This window comes from Lissotriton vulgaris, chromosome 11, assembly GCF_964263255.1.
Source record: "Lissotriton vulgaris chromosome 11, aLisVul1.2, whole genome shotgun sequence".
In the NCBI taxonomy this organism is placed as follows: Eukaryota; Metazoa; Chordata; class Amphibia; order Caudata; family Salamandridae; genus Lissotriton; species Lissotriton vulgaris.
The window spans coordinates 512,217,874-512,238,427 of record NC_141699.1 but is presented as its reverse complement, the minus strand read 5'-3'; the positions used below and the strand labels follow the sequence as shown (position 1 = coordinate 512,238,427).

At 46.1% G+C, this 20,554-nt stretch overlaps 1 protein-coding gene across 3 annotated transcripts in view; it reads left to right on the top strand.

The window, feature by feature from the left end:
* FIGLA (folliculogenesis specific bHLH transcription factor) overlaps positions 1-19,531 on the top strand; it is a 439,043-nt gene extending 419,512 nt beyond the window's left edge. Inside the window, exons 6-7 of one of the 3 annotated variants that reach the window (XR_015301023.1) lie at positions 10,074-10,220; positions 19,407-19,524. Coding sequence is in view for 1 of the 3 variants with exons in the window: in XM_086944779.1 (XP_086800905.1) it covers positions 19,407-19,496 (90 nt within the window). In the remaining 2 variants the exon portion in view is untranslated. Of the gene's footprint in view, positions 1-10,073; positions 10,221-19,406 lie in introns of all 3 variants that reach the window. The other 2 variants (XM_086944780.1, XM_086944779.1) reach the window with 2 other exon arrangements.
* The last annotated feature ends 1,023 nt before the right edge of the window (positions 19,532-20,554 follow it).

The window sequence follows — 20,554 nt, the reverse complement described above, 5'->3', positions numbered from 1 at the left end:
ACAGCATTTCACCGTAGAGGATGCTGCGGATCAGATGCGCAGGGTGGTGACTGGCAGCATGTAGCAAGGTATTCCCAGTTGTGGGATTTCTATACAACCTTGTATGTAACTGGTTGTGTTGGACTGTGATTTTAACATCCAAAATCAAAAAGACTCATTGCTGACCTGGCCTGTAAAATTTAGGTTTAGTGGTTTTCATTGATTTGCTGAATAAAATGGAGAGCACCGTCCTCCGTGCCTTACAAAATTATCAGCAAGTCATCAATGTACCTGTACCATCTTATTATATAGCAAGATATTATTTCACCATAAGTGGGCCTGAGGACTTGTTCCTCCCACAATCCCATGTGCAGACAGGCGTAGCTGGGGGAGAAACAAGCCCCCATCGCCACACCCCTGACCTGCTGAAACACCTGGTTCTGCAAAAGGAAGAAATTGTTTTGAATGCACATTGTGATCATAGCCAGTGTTGTGCTGGAAAAAGCAAATCGGTCTTGTATTTAAAAAATGCTCTATTGCCTTCAAATCTTCCCTGTGATAGATACTCCTATATAGGGACGAGACATCGAACGAGATACGCAAATAATCTGGATTCCAATCAATGTCAGTTTTCTCAATAGGTCACCCGTGCCCTGATTGAAGGAAGGAAGTCCCTTCACATGTTCCTGTAAATAGAAATCAACATATTTACATGCATTCTCCATGAGACTATTACAGGCTGTTATTATTGGCCTTCCAGGTGGTTTGACCATGTCTTTGCGTATCTTTTGGATAAAATACACCACTGGCATCACAGGGTGATCATTCTTGAGAAACTTAAATTCTTCAGTTGTTCGCAACCCTGCAGTTTTCCATGCCAGGAGACTAGTGTAGAAGGTATGCCACGAGACAATAACAGCTAACATTATGCTGCACCTGTAACAGTCCCTATCATTGAGTTGTTTCAATGCCTCGTCCATGTATAGCTCCCGTGGCCACAGCACCTCGTTGCCGCCTTTATCTGATTGGCAGATAATTACAGTATTATTAGCTTGCAGTTTCTTCTTCAATAGATAGTATATGTTGTCTTGGCTTGTATGTTGATTTTTGATGCCTGCTTGTTTTTTGTATAGTGATTTCAATTCCTGTGATACTTTGTCATTTAAAACATCTATATTGTCCGTAACATGATGGGACAAAAGGTTGATTTGGGCTTGAAATGAGACTCTGTGGCACCCCCATATAATGATAGATCTTGACAATCAGCTGGCTCAGCACTGTCATTCTGCAATTGTTGTAGGTCACAAAGTAATCCCACATCACCAGCTGTTAGTATTGAGGGACTAGTGATTTCATTGATTGGTGCATCAATTTGTTTAGCCTTGGATGGCCTTTGCAGCAAATGAAATGTACGCAATTTGAGTTTACGCACGAATTTGTACATGTTGATACGCGTTTGTGCATAGTCAAAATCACTTTTAGGACTGCAGAATTATCCAAGAGACAATATATGCAGTTCACTCTCAGTTAGAGACACATTTGTCAAATTAATAACCGTTTGTGAGTCACTATTGTTGCCTGGCAATTCTATTTGTGCTTCCATTGTTTTTTTTTTGTTTTCTGTTGGTTTGCTTTCCGTTTGTTGCTGCATTGTCGTCTCTCCCATCGCTTCTTATTGCGGTGTTGCTGGTGTTGGCACCGGGCACATGGGGACGCAGTGTCTGCCTCTGTCCTGGCGCAGGCAATCGACTTCTTGGGCCAGGGAGAATTTTTCAAACCCTAAACGCTGTACCCTCATTTGTTCATTGTCGGATTAGCTGTCAAATTCTGAACTGAGGTCCGATGCTTATGTGGCTGCTAGAACATTATTGTTTGCACCCAATGGTAATGGAAGAAGAGGATCCACCTTTCTTAACGCTTTTATGTTATCGGATTTCTTAGAGAAGGTGAAGAACTGGTCATGTTCAGAGTCCAATTTATCTCGCTGGAACTAAAATGCCTTTTTTATAACCTCCTCCTCACGCTGTAAACGTGTCATCTTATCCTCTCGATATTTGTAGGTCACACCCGTGACTTCTAATTTCTCAGTATCTGCATTTAAGGCATCGATTTAATTTGCAATGCTTCGCGATCAGACGGAGTGTATTTTACGAGGATTTCCACTAATCTAAAATATATATTTTAAAATCAAAAAAGAAAAACCACAGAAAGATCAGTCTCCTAGACACCAGAACAGCAGGAATAGAAAAATGTACATGTAAGGAGGAGATATTACTAAAGTCGGTTGAACTTAACTGAGATGGGCAACTCTGAAATGAGACAGAAGTAGGTAAACCAAGAAAGAAAACTATAAAGGCTGAAAATGCATTAAATGAAGCACAAAATCCTGAAATGCGAACCATAGTGCTGGAAACACCCTTGCATACAAAGGTTACATACTGGGCAGGAAACTGCTGTTAACCTTCAGATTGTCCTGAGTAGTGCAGAGAGCGGACCAGAAAGTAAAACTCCTCCAATAAGTAATGAGGCAATCACGCCATAGCCGATTGGCTCACTGTCACCCCTCCCCTCAAAGAATGCAAACAAAATGCCTTACAGGATATGTTTACGATTAATGGCCACCACCCATGATAATGATCTGTTTAGCATGAGAGCATGGTCTGATGCTTGCAATATGGGGCAGTCAGAAGTACCCCCCCCCCCCCCCCCCCAATTCCCAGATGTAGATGAACCAAGTAGCGATTGTGAGTACCTTTTGTAGAAACAGCCTTGAGTGCATCAGCCTTACAAGTAGGATACTCGGATAACCACCAAGGACGACATTGTGTTAAAACTGGCCAGATTGCAGTAGCTCTACATGCAGCATTCAAGAGTAACCCCTATGATAACAGCACACTCTGTTGGCCTACTATTGGTGTATGTAGCAAACATTTCAAATTAGAAGTCGATTCCTGGGCAAACGGCCATCAAATGAATGCAGTACTTAAATCACCGGCTGCAACTAAGTCCTCTTGTAATATAAGATTTCAAGACACTGTGGTCCCTAGATTAGTTAATCAGGGAGCAAAGACACAGACAAGCGATATATTTACCGCAGGTGACATACGGACAACCGAGATGAGTGCGGTGCACAGTAGACAAGTTTACAATCTGCAGCAGCGCAAGCAGGAAAATATTGGCATAAACCCCATATCACAGAGGATGGGGATTTGGTGATCTGCATTCGATCTGAGACAAGGTTCCATAGAACCCGCAGCAACTGCTGTGGTGCCTAGAGTGATGTGAAGGACACCGCAGTCTTGTGATTTACACCAATTTACCAATCCCAGGGACATCACGCCATCCTTAATAGATGCAATCTACTGAGAGTCCTACATTCCTTGCAAGGGTTACAAAATGTGTCATCACTAGAAGTACTGAGAGTTGGATTCATACCAGCTCACTCTATGAATGAGGGGGAATCTACAATACCATGGTGGCCAAATAAGCACATGGTAGGGATAATTCTTGGCAAAGTAATACATTGGCTTACTGGGGAATACTGGTTCCTGAAGTTACTCCGAAACACTATCAACGGAATCCGAACACATACACTTACTCAGTAAGCCATCCTCCTGTAGAATCGAAATTTGCCTAGTGTAGTAACGGTAAGTTTCAATTCTATTAAGGACACGGAGGCGAGGATTATGCTTTTCTCTCATCGCTATTTATTAACATAACATCGCACAGCAGCCAGAAAAGCATCAAAACTTGAAACATTTTTTAGTATTCCCAACACAGGAATATCAGAAAAACATCGTAATAGCATTGTTTAATAACTACAAATCCCATGAGACCAACATTAGGCAGTCCTTTTTTAGTGTCCATAAATCTCAATATAAGGCGTCCATCCAACGAACTCCTCCTCTTTCTTCATGGCGAGTCAGGCCAAAGTCTCATGCATCTCGTTTCGCACCATCATTCCCTGGCGGAAAAAAGAACAGCGTGAGCTAAGCCATACCCGCTAAGCTTGAAGGCAAATCAACAAAGCAAAGCATCTAGTCGACAACATGCAACCCAAGAAAACAGTAACCATACTACAATTCGGAAAACGGATTACTTACTCCAGTACGGGTGGGATCTCCGCAGGAGGTATGGGTGGGATAATCCTCGCCTCCGTGTCCTAATAGAATTGAAACTTACCGTTACTACACTAGGCAAATTTCGATTCTATGTCATGACCGGAGGCTTCGGATTATGCTTGTTTAAAGCTTGTCCACCACCAAACTAGCAATATCCACCACTGGCTTAAAATAGAACCTTTTGAAGGTGGAATCCGAAGACCAGTCCACAGCGCGCATGAGGTCTTCTAATCGTGCCCCAAGGGCAAATGCTGTAGAGGCCATGGCCCCTCTTGCTGAGTGAGCTTCAAACTGCCTCGTATCAATACCAGCTTCCTGCATCACCCAACGGACCCACCGGGCTATAGTGGGGGAAGAGACAGCCTTGCGCGGCTTGCGCAGCGCAATCAGTAACTGCCGTTCGCCCGGAGGGCGAAGTTCCGTTGTGACATCCTCATAGGCTTTCAAACACTGTACCACACACAACTTAGGGGCATCTGCAAATGCCGGATAGGAAATAGACCTCGTAGCCGATTTTGTGCGTCGGCCCACTGCAAAGGTCACCCCATCCGGGGAGAACGCTCTCGCCGTGACATCCAGGGCACGCACATCAGACACCCTGCGACAGGACACTAAGCACAAGAGCATCGCCAGTTTAGCTGACAGTTCTTTTAAGGAAAGATACTTGTTAGGCTGCCAGGAAAGGAAAAGGTTCAACACCACGTTAACATCCCACAGGACAGAATACCGTGGCTCCGGCGGTAAAGCCAGACGCACTCCTCTAAGGAGTCGACATACCAGGGGATGCTCCCCGACCGCCACTCCATCCAGCTGCACATGAGCCGCTGATATGGCAGAACGTATCGTATTAATCGTCCGGTATGCTAAGCCGGCGGTAGAGAGTTCTGCAAGAAAATTCAGGATAGGAACGAGGCCTGCGACCATGGGATCCAAATCCCGTCGAAGACACCAACCAACCCACCTGGTCCAAGCCGATCTATACCTCTTGGCAGTGCTGCCTACCCAGGCCCTGGACAAAAAGCGCTGAGCTGAGTTCGAAAGGCCAGGGAGCGACCAACGTCGCCTGAAAGCCTCCATGCCATGAGGCGGAGAGAACCCTGGAGGAGATGGTGAGGGACCCCGTCTGGATTGAGGAGAAGACGAGGAAGCCGGGGGAGTAGGATTGGAGAATCCCAGGAAAGTTCCATAAGAACTGGAAACCACACTTGCGACCTCCACACGGGCGTCACCATCACCACGTCCGCCATCTGACGGCGAATCTGGGCCGTGGCCTGCACTATCATGGAGAAAGGCGGGAAGGCATACGGCCGTTCCTGACTCCAGTCTTGGAGGAATGCATCCGTCGCCTCCGCCAAGGGGTCCGGTCTCCAGCTGAAGAACCTCGGGAGCTGGATGTCCAGACGGGACGCAAACAGGTCTATGGAAAACGGTCCCCAGCATGCCGCCAGCCAGCGGAACACTTGAACATCCATCTTCCACAGGCTGGAGTCTCGAAGATATCTCGAGTGCCAATCCGCCACCTGATTGGCCCGACCCGGCAGGTATTCTGCCGTAACCGAGACTTGATGGGCGAGACAATAATCCCAAAAGTCTTTCGCCAGGTCCGCTAGGGCTCTTGATCGCGGACCCCCTAAGTGGTTCACATACTGAACCACTGAGACGTTGTCCATCCGCAGAAGGGCGCATGACTTCACTGAGTCCCTTGTCCAGCAATGGACGGCGAACGAACCTGCTAGAAGTTCCAAGCAGTTGATGTGAAGTCGCTGTTCGTCGGACGACCAAGCGCCGCCTGTGGAGAAATCCCCGCAGCGGGCGCCCCAGCCAGACCTGCTGGCGTCGGACTCGATCACGAAGTCCGGAACGGACCCGAAAATCGCGCGGCCGTTCCACGCCTCCATGTGGGCGAGCCACCAAGACATTTCCTCTTTGACCTCCACCGACAGGGGAATCAAGCGGTCGTAAGAGAGCCCTCTGCGCAAATGATGCTCTTTCAGTCGCTGAAGAGCCCGATAGTGAAGAGGGCCCGGGAATATCGCCTGAATGGACAAGGAGAGAAGGCCTACTACTCTGGCCACCTGCCGGAAGGAGGTGTGTGATTTGGAGATAGTTTGCCGAAGCACATGCTTGATTTTGGCCATCTTTCTGGACGGTAAACTGAGAGTCGATTTCACTGAGTCCACCACAAAGCCCAGGAACACCATCTGCTGGGCGGGGGAGAAAACCGACTTCTCCCTGTTGACAATAAACCCCAGACCTTGTAACAGGGAGACTGTCTGAGACAGATGAGCGGCCAACTTGCTCGGGTCCTAGCCCAGCAGCAAGATGTCGTCCAGATAGACGATCAGCCGAATCCCCTGACTCCGCAGGGTTTCGATGGCTGGGTGCAGAATTTTTGTAAAGCACCAAGGGGCCGAGGAAAGACCGAACGGAAGGGCCTTGAACTCGAACACCATGTCTTTCCAACAAAACTGAAGGAAATGGCGATGCAGGGGGTAAATCGGAACCACCAGATACGCATCCTTGAGGTCCAGACGGACCATCCAGTCGTTCGGGAGCAAAACGTCCCTCAAAAGATGGATGCCCTCCATCTTGAAGTGGTTGTACACCACCCAGCCATTGAACTCCCTGAGGTTGATGACTGGTCGTCTGCCCCCGTCCATCTTTTCCACAAAAAAAATATTGCTCAGGAAACCCCGGGGGTGGCGCGTTGTTCGACAAATAGCCCCCTTGCGCAGCAGCGCCGAGACTTCTTCGTCGATCAAGAGCGCGTCCGATTGAGAAAACGTTATGGGCCGAGGAGGCTGTAACTGGCACGGCTGGTCGTAAAACTCTATGCGGAACCCCCGCACGGTCTGAAGGACCCATGCGTCCGCTGTAATAGCCTCCCATGCCTGGGGGAAGCACGCCAACCTCCCCCCAATAACAACCAGATCCGCAGGGATAACACTCACCGTGTGAATTGTTGCCGCCGGAGTCGTTCCGGAAGTTTCCGCGTCCTCTGAAACGCTGACCTCTGGTGGGGTAAAAGTTGTTGTAATTCACGGAGGAGTTGTAGCCTCCTCTGCCGGAGCCATGCCCTTTTCCGGGCTGTTGCTGACCACCACGGCCGGTCGTGAGGCCCCTACCAGGACCAGCCCCCCGGGAAAAACGCTGGTGGAAGACCCGCTTGATGGTTGACTGGGCCTTGTCCAGGGAGGTGAAAGTGGAAACAAACTTCCCCAGTTCTTTTATGAACGGCTCGCCAAAGAGCCCTCCTTGGGCAACAGCGCCAGCTTCCGACGAAGCCAAATCGCCCAACTTGGGATCCAGTTTTATCAGCAGCGACCGACACCGTTCGGTCGAAAGGGCACAGTTGGCATTCCCCAGGAAGATAACAGCCCGCTGCGCCCAGTTGGACAGTACTTCCGGGCAAATGGCGCTGCCCGACACCTTGGCTTCCTCGGCCATATCGAGGATCTTGGTGAGGGGGCCAATGGTGTCCAAGAGCTTGTCCTGACAGGAGCGCCAGGAACGGTCGAACCCCTTCCGGGGGTCCTTCACGAACTTCGCCATGAAGGTGGCCATTTTCCCATCGAGCTCCGGCGTCATGGCCACCTTCCCATCCAAAGTCGGGCGGGGACATTCGCCCATCAAACAGCTGCGTGCCTCCTTCTCCAAGGGCTTGCGGAGGCGGCCCGCTACAAATTGCGCCACCTTGGCACCAGGCGCCCAAATGGCTGACCGCGGGTGCATGATTTCGTCCGGGTCCAGCATGCCTGAACTGTCTTTGGGCAACTCCGTCGAATTGGACGCCGATCGCCATGACCGCACGGAGTCCTCGTCGTCGTCGTCGTCCGTATCCGCGGGGGAAACACCCCCCGGGGAGGTCGGGACAACATCCGCCGGCGTTGAAGGGGTCTGAGACGGAGGCGCCTCGGAGGCCGACCCGGAATCCTTAGCCAGGAAAGCGTCGCGTAGGCGCTCGAAGGCGTCCTTGTCCACGCCTTGTGTACCACTGGGACCCGCGTCCCCACGTGGTTTCTTGGCCGCCGGAGGCCGGCTAGGATCGTTGGCGGGTGACCCCCCTAGGGCCGGTGCCAACTTGGCACATTCTTCGACAATGCGGGCTGAAAGTCTGTCCTCCATAGGCCCAACGATTTCCTGCACGCACCGGTAAATCGACTGGTCCACAGCCGCATAGAACTCGTTGTCTTGGAGGTACTGGTGTGACTCCTCCTCCTCGACGTAGTACCCCTCAGCCATGGCGTCCACCATGCAGTAGAGAAGAAATTGGAAACTGAGGGTTCCGATGGCGTACACAGACAGCCACGTGTGGGCCAACCGAAGGTTAGCAAGGGTTGTAGGCCGGTGGAACCGGGCAATCAAATAAGGCAGCACCAGCCTTCACAGCGCGCCCACCCTCTCTCCAGAGACCGGGTCGTACCGCCTCCCAGCGCGCTCGAGCGGGTAACACCCCAGCGGAAGCTGATGTAGGAAAAAGGTGCTGAAAATCGCCCGCAGGCGTCAACGTGGTTACAACCACCAGTACAGACCCCACCGGGGCATTCAAGCACAGGACAGTACAACCCAAGAGGGCGTCGGGGTTAGGCGGCAGCAGGGCACCTGTGATGTCGACTCCCCAGCGCGGCTCCAATCAACGAGACGGAAGCCGCGCGCGGGCAGGCGAGACGCAACGGCGCCCTCTAGCGGCGGACTCAAAACCGCGGAATACACGGGGACATCGCGTAAGTGGCGAAGGCGTCCCCGCGATGGAAGGGGCTCTGGAAGGGAAAAAACCCCACAGACCCCCCAAAGCAACAGTCAATGCAAACAGAATATGAGAAAAAACACAAAACCTCAACAAACACAAAATGCGCAAGAGAGGGAGAATAGCACTTAACTGTCTGCGAAGCAGCGAAGAAAGAGGAGGAGTTTGTTGGATGGACGCCTTATATTGGGATTTATGGACACTAAAAAAGGACTGCCTAATGTTGGTCTCATGGGATTTGTAGTTATTAAACAATGCTATTACGATGTTTTTCTGATATTCCTGTGTTGGGAATACTAAAACATTTTTCAAGTTTTGATGCTTTTCTGGCTGCTGTGCGATGTTATGTTAATAAACAGCGAAGAGAGTAAAGCATAATCCGAAGCCTCCGGTCCTGACATAGAATCCCAAATTTCCAGTGTATTAATATCTGCCATTGGTGCCTCTAGTAATGGTTTTAAGGAGGAAGTGGAGGTCTGAAGTTTAATATACAGTATTCTGCCGTAAGCTCTAATCTGTAAAATGTGGGCTGTATCCGACGCCTTGCCAATATGACTCATACACCGCCTGAATTCACACAAAAGGGGCGTACTTGGCCGTCAAATATAAATCTTTCAGGATTGCTGGTTCATGTTGCTCATCACCCATAAAAGTGAGTTATGAGTTAGGGACTCAGTTGCCCACTATGCACCTATGCAGTCCAGTTGCAAATGGATTTTCCTGGTTAGCTGGGGTGTTCCTCTCTGTCTTTACAGGTGACTTCTGCCACTCTGTTGTACCTGTTGATGATCAGGGAGTCCACTCCTTTTCCTTTGAGTCAGCCACAGTTCTTTGTGTGTGGAGCCTTGTGAGTGCATCAGATGCAGCCTTTCTGTGTGCAGGTCTTCTAGGGTGCAGTCCAAGGGTCTAGCGGGGCAGTCTTTCTTCTTTTGTATCATGCAGTGTTCTGACGAGCTCCTGCAGCTCTTCGATATTTATCCTCCATTCTCGGTTGGCAGGGGAGAGGGGGCATGCTAACTAATAGATGTAGAGCTACCTCCCTTTGCTATGACCACTTCCTGCAAAGTGTGACATATTTTTGACCCAGAATGCACTGTTCTTCGATCTGACAAGAGATCAAGAAAGTAGGGGTGATCTGGGTCCTTTGATATCTGTTTTATGCAGAGGCTTCTGTCTTTGGAGTCCAGCTAATCTACCCAGCCAACTTTCTCTCCCTTGTTCTTCAGGATACAAATATCTTCCCACCAACCAGGCTGAATCGTTGCAACCTCAGGCATCTCCACACGTACTCAGGAAGCCGCTTCGCTCAGACTGTCAAAGGATGACCAATTAGAAGAGGCTGATACAGGGCTGCTTTAGGTCACTTCAGGATAGTAAGTTTTAAAGTTACTTTCTTGTATTAGTCATATTAAATCTGACCTTGTCAAGATGTTGGATTTATTGTAACATTATTTTGATGCTTTGAATGGTATTGCTTGCTAGCTCCAATTGAAATATGGACTTTATTACATTTAATAAAACTTTCCATATGTAAGCCTATGGGGCTAGCAACACTACAATAGGGAATAACTACTTTGGCTGTTTTTCCTTACCAGGGCATATAAGACATATTTTATATTGTTCCTGCTTTTTATAGCAATGCACTCTGTCCATGGGGCATCTAGGACAGACCTTAGGGGTGATTTCGAAGTAATAAAAAAAAATGTGGGCATTGGATGTATACTTTTAATTCCAAAGTGGAATTTGGACCTAGTTTTATTTTAAAACCGGACTGCAAGGCAGGCCTAGCTTTAAAACAACACCAGACACCCCAAGTGCCCATCCAAGTGCATTAAGTACACTGGGGTCTCTAAACCTATATGCCCTGCCATGTCCTAAGGACTTGGAGGTAGGTTGTTTTTGGCAGTCAGAATTATATAAATTACCATATACCTTTAGAGGGCGAGCACTGGCTCTGGTTAGCATAGGCTAGGGCTCTTCCAGGGTCAGTATCCATGAGCATCAGTCCAAAAATGGGGGTGCTCTGGGCAAAAAGGAGGACTTGCCTACAAACCGGAACTAGAATCAGATTTTATAATTTGGGTATCTGTCGTCCACGACCACTAACGGGTGAATTAGGACTTTCTAGTTGTCTGTTGGAAATGTTCTATCTGTATTAGTCATAAGTGCTCATTAAAAGTTTCTTGTAAATCTCCTTGCTGCTGGTAACTAGTTGCGACGCAAATCTGGATTACAAGTGTCTGAAAACCCCCAGCTTGGGTGTTTTTGCAGGACACATTTCTCCACTATAAATGTCTAAAATGTCCAGCGAAAAAATGCCCAGAATGACGGAAATGCATCTAGAAATTCTTACACAAACATTTTCTGCTGTAATTCCTCATTCCTGGACAGAAATAAAAATTTCAATTCAATTCAAAGCTTTATTCGGCAATTTGCCATCAAGCCAGCAATTAAAAATACATTAAACATTAAACAAATTTACATCAATTAGAAGAATAAAGTGCAAGTTGTTGTACAATCCTCATGCAAAGTCCTAATTATTTACAATTCACATTAGTTTGTTTACAATTCATAAGAGGGACATATACATTTTACATACAAGGGAGTTTACAGACCTCTAGTTAAAAACACTTATATAAAAAAGTTTTAAATAATTTAAAAGCCAGAGTTAAAAAACTTAGTATCTATGTTTTAAAACCATACTTTTTCCTTATCAAGCAGATACTAAAAAGAAATCGACTGACTCCAAAAGTTATCAGTCTAATGGACAAGGATCTGAGTAATCTTTCTGCCTCTTTATATGAGCGTATACCCAAATTTTTACAAAGGGGTTTGATCCATTTTGTACGTTGAGCTTTGTACAATGGACAAAAAAAGAGGATGTGTGCCTCATCTTCCCTTTGCTTCAGGTCGCACAGTTTACAAAGTGTATCATCTCTGTTAGGATTAGGATTCCCCCACCGGGACGTATTGGCATTTATTTGGAGAACCCCGTACCTATATTGGAGATACACGGTTTTAGCCAAGGGTGGTTCCACCTCGTCCATAAATTGCTCAAATATGGGGATGTCCTTGAATTGCAGAAACTCAATTGATAATGAACCTGTCACACGATTATGTATATTGGAATTCATATAGTACCAAAAGGCGGATTTTACCTGATCTTTACAATTAGGTTGCATGGATGTTGGGTTTTTCCAAAAGTGTGAAAGGCCCAATTTAGTGAGCCATGCAGATATATGTCTCAGCCACTGAATTGAATTGTAAGTATCCAATTCCATGATTTCCAGCAGACCCGCTCTATAGTCTGCGAGTTCCGGGGTTGTCCAGATTCTTACCCAGTAAATCAGTGGCCTCAACCAGCATAGATAGTCTGTACGTTTAAAGTTCATGTCTAGAAAAACAGGTGCTAAAGGTGTTCGTGTTGGTAGCCTTAACAACCTCCTGCAGAACGTGTTCTCCACAGTATGGAATGTTTGTTTAACATACGGCCCCCAAATCTCGGCCCCATATAGGGCCGCAGATTGTCCTTTAGCTTTGAACACTTCAATCGCAGGTGATATAGCTTTTGAAGTACTCCTTCCATGGATTTTCAGAATGGGAAAGGAGTTCTGTTTTAATATCAATCTACTTTTTTCTAGCTGATTTGACCAAGACATTTTACTATCAAACCTAATGCCCAGGTAATCAAATGATTCCACATATTCAAGTTTTGTATTATTTAAGGCCAGATTTTTCTTAAAGGATTTTGGAGGGTTAATGGCCATGTATTTGGTTTTACTTGAATTGATTTCTAACCCCTTCTTTTCACAATAACTATAAAATTGATTTACTAAATTTTGTAAACCTTTGGGAGTTTGAGATATTAAAATAGTGTCGTCTGCAAAGAGCAGCGCTGTGACAGCCTCATTACATAATTTAGGGGAGTCGTGGTTACACTGTGCCAAAAAAGGGGGGATATCATTTAAAAATAAAGAAAAAAGAGTCGGGGCCAGCACGCACCCCTGTCGCACCCCCCGTCTGACTGGGATAGCTTGAGTGAGTTCGCCATTTCTTCCCCATCTTATTTTTGCAAAATTGTCTGTGTGGAGTTTTATGAGATTAGACAATAATTCATCAGGGACACCCATTTGCCCTAAGGTATTCCATAACAGTGAGCGGGGGACCAGATCAAACGCTGAGCGTAGATCCATGAACGCAACGTATATGCTGCATTTTTTAATCTGGACATACTTCCAACAAATGCACATGAACCTATGTACCTGATATACAGTACTTGTCCTAATTCTAAAACCTGCTTGGTATTTTGAGAGGATTTTAGTTTCCTCAATCCAATCTAAAAGGCGATTTAAAATGTGTCTGGCAAAGATTTTTTGTAAAATATCTATTAAACTTATGGGTCTGTAATTGCCAGGGTTGTAGCGATCTCCCTTTTTGTATATGGTTACTATTTCCGCCCCCTTCCATGATTCGGGGATCGGAGTGCCTAGCAAAATAGAATTGCACAAAAAGTTTATGTAGGGGCACCATACTTCTATATTATGAATAAATAGGTCGCCCGGTAGTTTATCCGGACCCGGCGCCTTACCTGCCTTAACTGCCTTAATAGCACACAATGTTTCCTCTGTGGTAAATTTTTCCGGCTTAAAGTGAGAAGGACTGAATCCAAAGCAAGGATCTTCAGAGGGCACCTCAGTTGCATCATATAATTTTGCAAAGTGGTCGTACCAAATTTTTCCATCTAAGAAAAAGTCTCTATTGGAGCTCCCTGTTTTATTATTTTTGGATATTAGGCTCCAAAAGGTGCATTGATCATGCGACCTGGCAGCATTTAAGAGGTCATCCCAAATTGAATCGTCCCACTCTTTTTTCGCTCTCGAGAGAAGGTTCTTATATTCAGTTCTACACTCTTTAACCTTCTTTTGATCTTTAGATTTTACGGCCTTAATAAGATTACCTTTGGCCAGGCGACACTGGTTGTTATACCATGGTGTCTTTAGTTCCAATTGCCGTTTAATTTTACTGTCCCTGTTGTTGCAAGGTTTGCTCAAGAGGGGGATTAACTCTTCTATTAATTGATAGTGCATTGTGAGCACTTCGTGGGATCCCATAACCAACTTATTATATGAGGAGATAGTGTTTGAAAAAATATTGTAGATACCTATGAGCGTGTCCTCTTTTGCCAAAATATGCGGCCACTTTATTGCTCTCCTATTGTTAGAAACTTCAACCTCACCCACGTCATTATTCGGTTCCGTACCACTATCTAATGGTTGGAATAGTGCCGGAAGTAGCCCTAACTCAAGGGGGAAGTGATCGCTTTCTGGTCTATTCACAACAGAAAAAGTCAGCAACAAATACCATAGGTTAATAGTAATCAATACATAATCAATAAGTGACTTTGCATTCCCTTTGTTGTAAGTGAAGTTAGATGGCCTATCCGGATCCAATCTACCATTACATGCTCTTAGGTTGTGAGATATCGTCAGCTCGTATATCTGCATAACTGCCACCGAGCTTTTGACTGCTTTTACACTATCTAGCCGGGGAATATTGTTGGCCCTATCCTCGTTTTCAAGGATATTTTCTAACCCCAGGACAGGCTCAAACTGACAGTTAAAGTCCCCGCCTATAATTATATTAGGGTCCTGCTCCAGTGTATTCAAAAACATATTTAACTGTTCCACAACCAGTGATTCCTTTTTTCGAGGATTGGGTCTGTTATAAATGTTTAACAAATAAATGTCCCCAATATCCTTCGTGGTGATCTTTACCCCAAGCAAATCTTTAGAACCAATATTACAGGGTGATATAATAACATCCAAACATACTTTTATCCATATTATCAGGCCCCCTGATGGTCTGCCTCTCACAGAAGCAATGGCCCCACAATGGTATGCTTTGTATCCAAGTCTATGCACCATGTTAATTGCCCATGTTTCTTGTAGGAGAATAATGTCATACTCTTCCAGAAATGAACTCCAATTCCTATCGCATAGGTTCCTGGATACCCCTGCTATGTTCCATGACAAGATTTTTAAATCACGGTTAGATTTACATGACACTGGGATGCTGGGGCAATTATTACCTGTACCCAGGATAGAGGATATTGCCCCTACGTTGGAATCATCAGAGGTCTCATGGGAAAGTATCAAGCCCTGCGAGTCGTTAGGTACCACTATCGACCTAACTGTATCTGGTGCATGGCCACTGTTCATTATAGCCTCTCCTTGGTGGTCTTTGGAGGGGCTAGTGGACAGAGCTATGACCTGTCTGGTTTCCACGTTATCCGATGAGGGGAGCATTATTCCAGTATTTACAATTGGTTTTAAACAGGGGTTCTCTTTGGTACCATATAAGGAGGACGAAATTTCATGTGTGCCACTTTTTCCTTCTTGTCAGTAGCCCCACCATGACCAATTTTTATCCCCTTCCATGGTACCTGGAAACATTCTTCCTACTGGAGTTGGAGGGTCAAAAAAAGAATATTTGTTATTCATCGGGCCTAACCGAGATTGATCTCTATTATCTTGGGGCCGCTGCATGGGGTAAAAGTAGCTGAGGTCGTAAGTGCCAATTCCTAGATAACCGCCTCGTTGGTTCTGGCTATACACAAGTTGAGCCACCGAGGGGTCCTTAAAATTGACTAGAATGCAATCACCTGCTATGTCTTTCTGCCTTGTTCCCAACCAGCTAATTCTTCGGACTTGGATAACCTGACAATTGACAGAGTATGGCAAGGGTCTATTTTCTTTGAGCCAGAACAGCGTCTTATTTTTCAGCTCATCGTATGACTCCCTTTTGTTGGGTTTCAGGGGAGGGACCCCGGTAAGCACAACTACGTACGGTTGGCATCCCGGAGGAAGGTGTGCATTAGGGGTCTTTTTCATTGCTGGTTTGTCTCCGTCGTTATCAGTTACTTTAGCATTATTGTCCGAGCCACAGTTAGTAGAACAGGTAGTAGTTTTAGTCCCGACATCCGACTTGGGTGGAGCCGGGGCTTGAGGTGTGGTGGTTGTGTTAGCCAAGTTTACTTTCCGAGGTGCAGGTTTCGGCGGGACAACCAACTGGGTACCTCCTTTGTTTGAGTGTACTTTTGCAGGTTCCGATTGTCCTTTCCTTGAATCATTAATGAGTCTATTCGGCTGGGTCCCACTGTCACTCCTAGGTTGTCGGGGATGTTGTGTTTGTTTAGAAGCTGTCGGGCTAGGTTCCACCCTTGTAGTCTCTCCGCCAATCTTGGAATGTAATTTCACCAAAGATTTTAGGGCGAAAAAGTTATCTAAGGAGGTTTGTTCAAATTTATCCAGACGTTCTGTTAGCCCTTTTAATTTTTCGAGGACTGGCGAAAGCAGGGTTGTCATGAGTTCTTGCATCTGGTCAAACAACGGGTTTTTGGCAGGTGAATTCTTTGGACAGTCCAAAGTCTGCTTTTGACCAGGTGTGGCATTATGGTCCACCCCCGCTTGTGAAATATTTACTTCTGGCCTCATGGTTATATTTTCTTGCTTTACAAGTTTGCAGGAGGTGCCTCCATTTATGTAGTTCCTACGAATTCTTTTAAGTGTTTTAAGTCTATAGGCTTTTCTCGGGGAAACCACTCTCTTCCTTTTGACAGCCGGTCGACTATTTTTTGGCGACGGTGTTATGGGAACTGACACTGGAGGTGAATCGTGCACCAAAATTACAGGTAATGAAGGTGGATCAAGTGTTTTATTGATCAAACAATTGTTTGTGCCAGTACCTACTTGGGTGCTGCCTGTAGGTGCAGGGTCCGAGATAATGTCAAAAGCGCCGTTATCATGACTTGAGTCAACAACACAAGGTTGTAAAAAACCAGTTGGAGCAGATAATAATGGTTCAGCTGGAGTGGTGTTAACCGGAGATGTAGCATTGACTAGTGGTCCTAGTGAGGAACGTTTATGAGCCAAGTATTCCCTTGATAGTCTGCGTTCTGCCAGGATAATTTCCTTTTCTACTACAGACACAGCGCGGGTGATAAAATTATCCATTGTACATAGGGTCGAGTTTCCCCCTCGTCTGGAGCTTCTACCTGAACGGGTGGTCATTGGCGAAAATGAAGACATGCGTGATTACAGTAAACTTTTATAACGTCCGCCGCCAACAATTAACAAGTTTACCTTAGTTGTTGGGGAGGTGGCCCGACCTGGCCCCGGACGGCCACAGACAGCCCGCCCTTTGCCCGGGCTTCGCCCGGCGTCCCGCTTGCGTCCCGCAAGACGTTCTCTCCTCTGATCTTGTAGAGTGGCGGTGGGGGCGGGGCACGCAGGGGGGCGCTGACCGATGACTCGTGGTCGTGCAGGGACTCCTGGGAAAGCGAGTCCCTGCGGCGCTTACCCCTGAAGCCTCCTCTGTTGCAGCTCTCCCTCGGCAGCCAGGCAGGTTGGTTTCTACGTTGGTGGGTCCTCCCACAAGCGAAGCGGCTCCCGCGCAGCGGGAGCGGCGAGCAGTCCACAGGGGTCACAGGCAGTCTGGCGAGGTCCCGCGTCTCAGGAAGCGCCGGATAATAGGGTCACAAACACGCTGGTTCCTGCTTCTCTTTTGGCTGTTTGCCGGTGGGGCAGGGCACGCAGGGGGGCGCTGACCGATGACTCGTGGTCGTGCAGGGACTCCTGGGAAAGCGAGTCCCTGCGGCGCTTACCCCTGAAGCCTCCTCTGTTGCAGCTCTCCCTCGGCAGCCAGGCAGGTTGGGTTCTACGTTGGTGGGTCCTCCCACAAGCGAAGCGGCTCCCGCGCAGCGGGAGCGGCGAGCAGTCCACAGGCAGTCTGGCGAGGTCCCGCGTCTCAGGAAGCGCCGGATTTAATTCCTAATTTCTGGACATAAAAAATGTAATGGTGCTGTAATTCCACACTTGGTAATAACCACACCCTCTGGGATCCATAATTCCAGGTTCAGTATTACTACATTTGGCTTTCCTACTGTACTTGTATTGTGTACCTTATTAGTGAGCTTTCCGTTCTATGTATGACATCCTATAGGAATCCCATGGTATAAGAGACCTTGCTCTTGTGATAGGCAAAGCTACCTCCAGTTGCAATACAGAGAATGGCGTTGCTACAAAAACGTGTTAACGTTCTTTAGAATTTAGACTCTTGTTGATCAGGTTTTCCTTTTTTATTCTCATTTGAAACCAAGTAACCATAGCTAAAAACAGCAAAATTACTTTCAGCGACCTTCCATGCTGATGACAGAACGGTTCCGTCATCAGCTACGGGTGAGCTGTGCTGATGACGGAACCGTTCCGTCATGACTCCGCCCGCGCAAGGCGGAGTCAGCACAGGCGGAAAATACGCCCCGCACGGAAGGGGTTAAGAAATGGAATGATAGTTCCTCCGCCATACTGTTAACTGATAAAGTTTAGAGACCATGAAGGTGCATACTTCCTCATTACCTTTTCCACACGTTGCCTTCCAATTTAATCTGTCATCAGTTGTGGTGCGTAGATAATTGCTATTGTAGCTTTGAGATGTAAAACAATCCCGAACGATGCCTCGTCTTGCATTTTAAGCAGTCAAGACGGAAATGATGCACCTATCAGCCACTAGCACGAGGTGCCAAAAAATTACGCCCCTTTTACAAAGGTAAGAAAAGAATATCTGGCCGACATCTTATTATGTCCTAGGCCTGACCTAAAAAAAAAACTAACCAAGAGATATTCACTATCTACGAATCCACGAGCTGCAAGGACATCCTCGCCCATATAATCCGTCAGGCTTGCCCTTAGCCGACTTTATTATATGAAACAAATTAAAAGACACGTCTTTTAAGTACACTACGTTGCAACTTCTTTAAAGGACACTACATTGCGGTTCAGTAAACAGCTCCTATATCCGCTTCTAGAACGCAGCAGCCCCTACCCATATAAACTAACGACATCTCTGCCTTCAGTCGCGTAGTGCCCTCTGCTGCCTTTAGGCTAGGAATGATGGACATATGCCACATACAACATCTGAGAGTTTTACCATCAGTGAGCTCAGAACAACTTTTTGTCATTAGAAGTACGCAGCATGCTCAATAAACACTACAGGTACCTGATACCCACTTGCTGTACTCCTGTGTGTGTTGTAATCTTTGATAGTCATAAGGAGACTCTTATTTGTTCTCATACTGTATTGTGGAGTTTACACTTTGCTTGGGAGCTTAAGGTTTCTGCCTTCTTAACCGGACACTTGAGTGCAAACATCGTAATCTTTTCAACAAACCTAAGGCAAGTTCTTTCTTCATTAAGGCATTGGTCTCTTAAATGTCTCGGTGTGTATGCTCTGGGAGATTTTGAAAACAAGTCAATACTTGCTTTCATTCTGGGAGCATGCAACTGCAGTACAGTATCGCCAAAGTGTCAATGGTCGAAAAGACATCAGTGCGGCCACATGAACTTAGAATGTAAACTTTGTGAATATGTGAAACCGTTTAGATTTTCCTAGAATTACAGCCATTCTAACATACTTTAGATGAATCGTAACCGTGCATGTTTTAAAATCAGAAAATTGTATACATTCTTATTCCACCCTAAAACGCCCATGCTTCTGTTTTCCAGGTGTTCCTTTTTTCTGGATCTGACCTGCAGGATTTTTCCTTGAAAGAGGAAGACTGTTGGATGACGTTTCTGTTATTTATTTTCATGTAAATATATATTAAATGTTTATTTCAGCATTCCACTGTATTCATTGTATTTTTGGTCAATGACTTTATTAGCTTTGTAACGTTATAGTAAATTATTTCCAGAAATACCAGCTTTTATAATCTTGAGGCTTGGCTTATTTCATCTTGCACATCTATTTTAAGGGAAGCATTTCTTCTTGAACATCTATTTTCTGAGAACCAAAAGCCACCCATTTCAGCTTCTTCAGTAGTCACCTTGATCTCACCAATACTCTTCCTAATATGTTTATCAGAGTTCCTCTGTTGCTAGCTTTTGGCGTGACTTTTGAGTGAATGATTTTTCCTTCCATACATTAACTCAATGTTGAAGTTTTCTACAAAATGCCTTGTTGCTTTGGTGATCCAGAAGAGCATGTAGTAGCGCGTTAACGCTATGATTTAGTCCAGCAAAAATGTATTATCATGTGTAAATACTCATCATGTGTTAATTTACACTAGAAACCTGTCTGTGTAGCGGTTTGTAACATATTGTAGTGTAGTTCCTATTTTCCCTATAGGCCCTGCGCATTGGAATAACATAAACAGCAGTTTAGACGTAGGACTGAGGTCTTCTAGGTCTCTACTGACTATGTTAGACTTAATTTAGGTTTGCGCCAGCTAGCTCAGAGGTCACTGGAAACTTTTTTGACTGAATAGGAAGTGATCAGCTTCCCTGGCTCAGACAAGACCGACAACCGCATGAACATGACAACTTTGCTCCCTCAGAATAAGAGTCAATCTCTAGAGTCGTGTGAAACAATAGACAGCTATTTCACTCAGTCAGTTGTGCATATTTAATTTCACCAGGGTGCAGAGAATAGAGAGACTGGCGTTTTCAATAAAAGGTATTTTTTTTTTTAAATGTGTTTTTATTGTTGCATCATAATACTTGGGCACATAGAGAATCAACTGCTGGTGTGGCTTCAACATTCACCCACGGTCAGCCGTGCGCGCAACTTTTCTGTGAGCAAACTTGTGGAATTTTGACATTTCTTCTATGAAACAGTACAGATCGGTTTGATATAATCTCAGGCTGGGATCCTA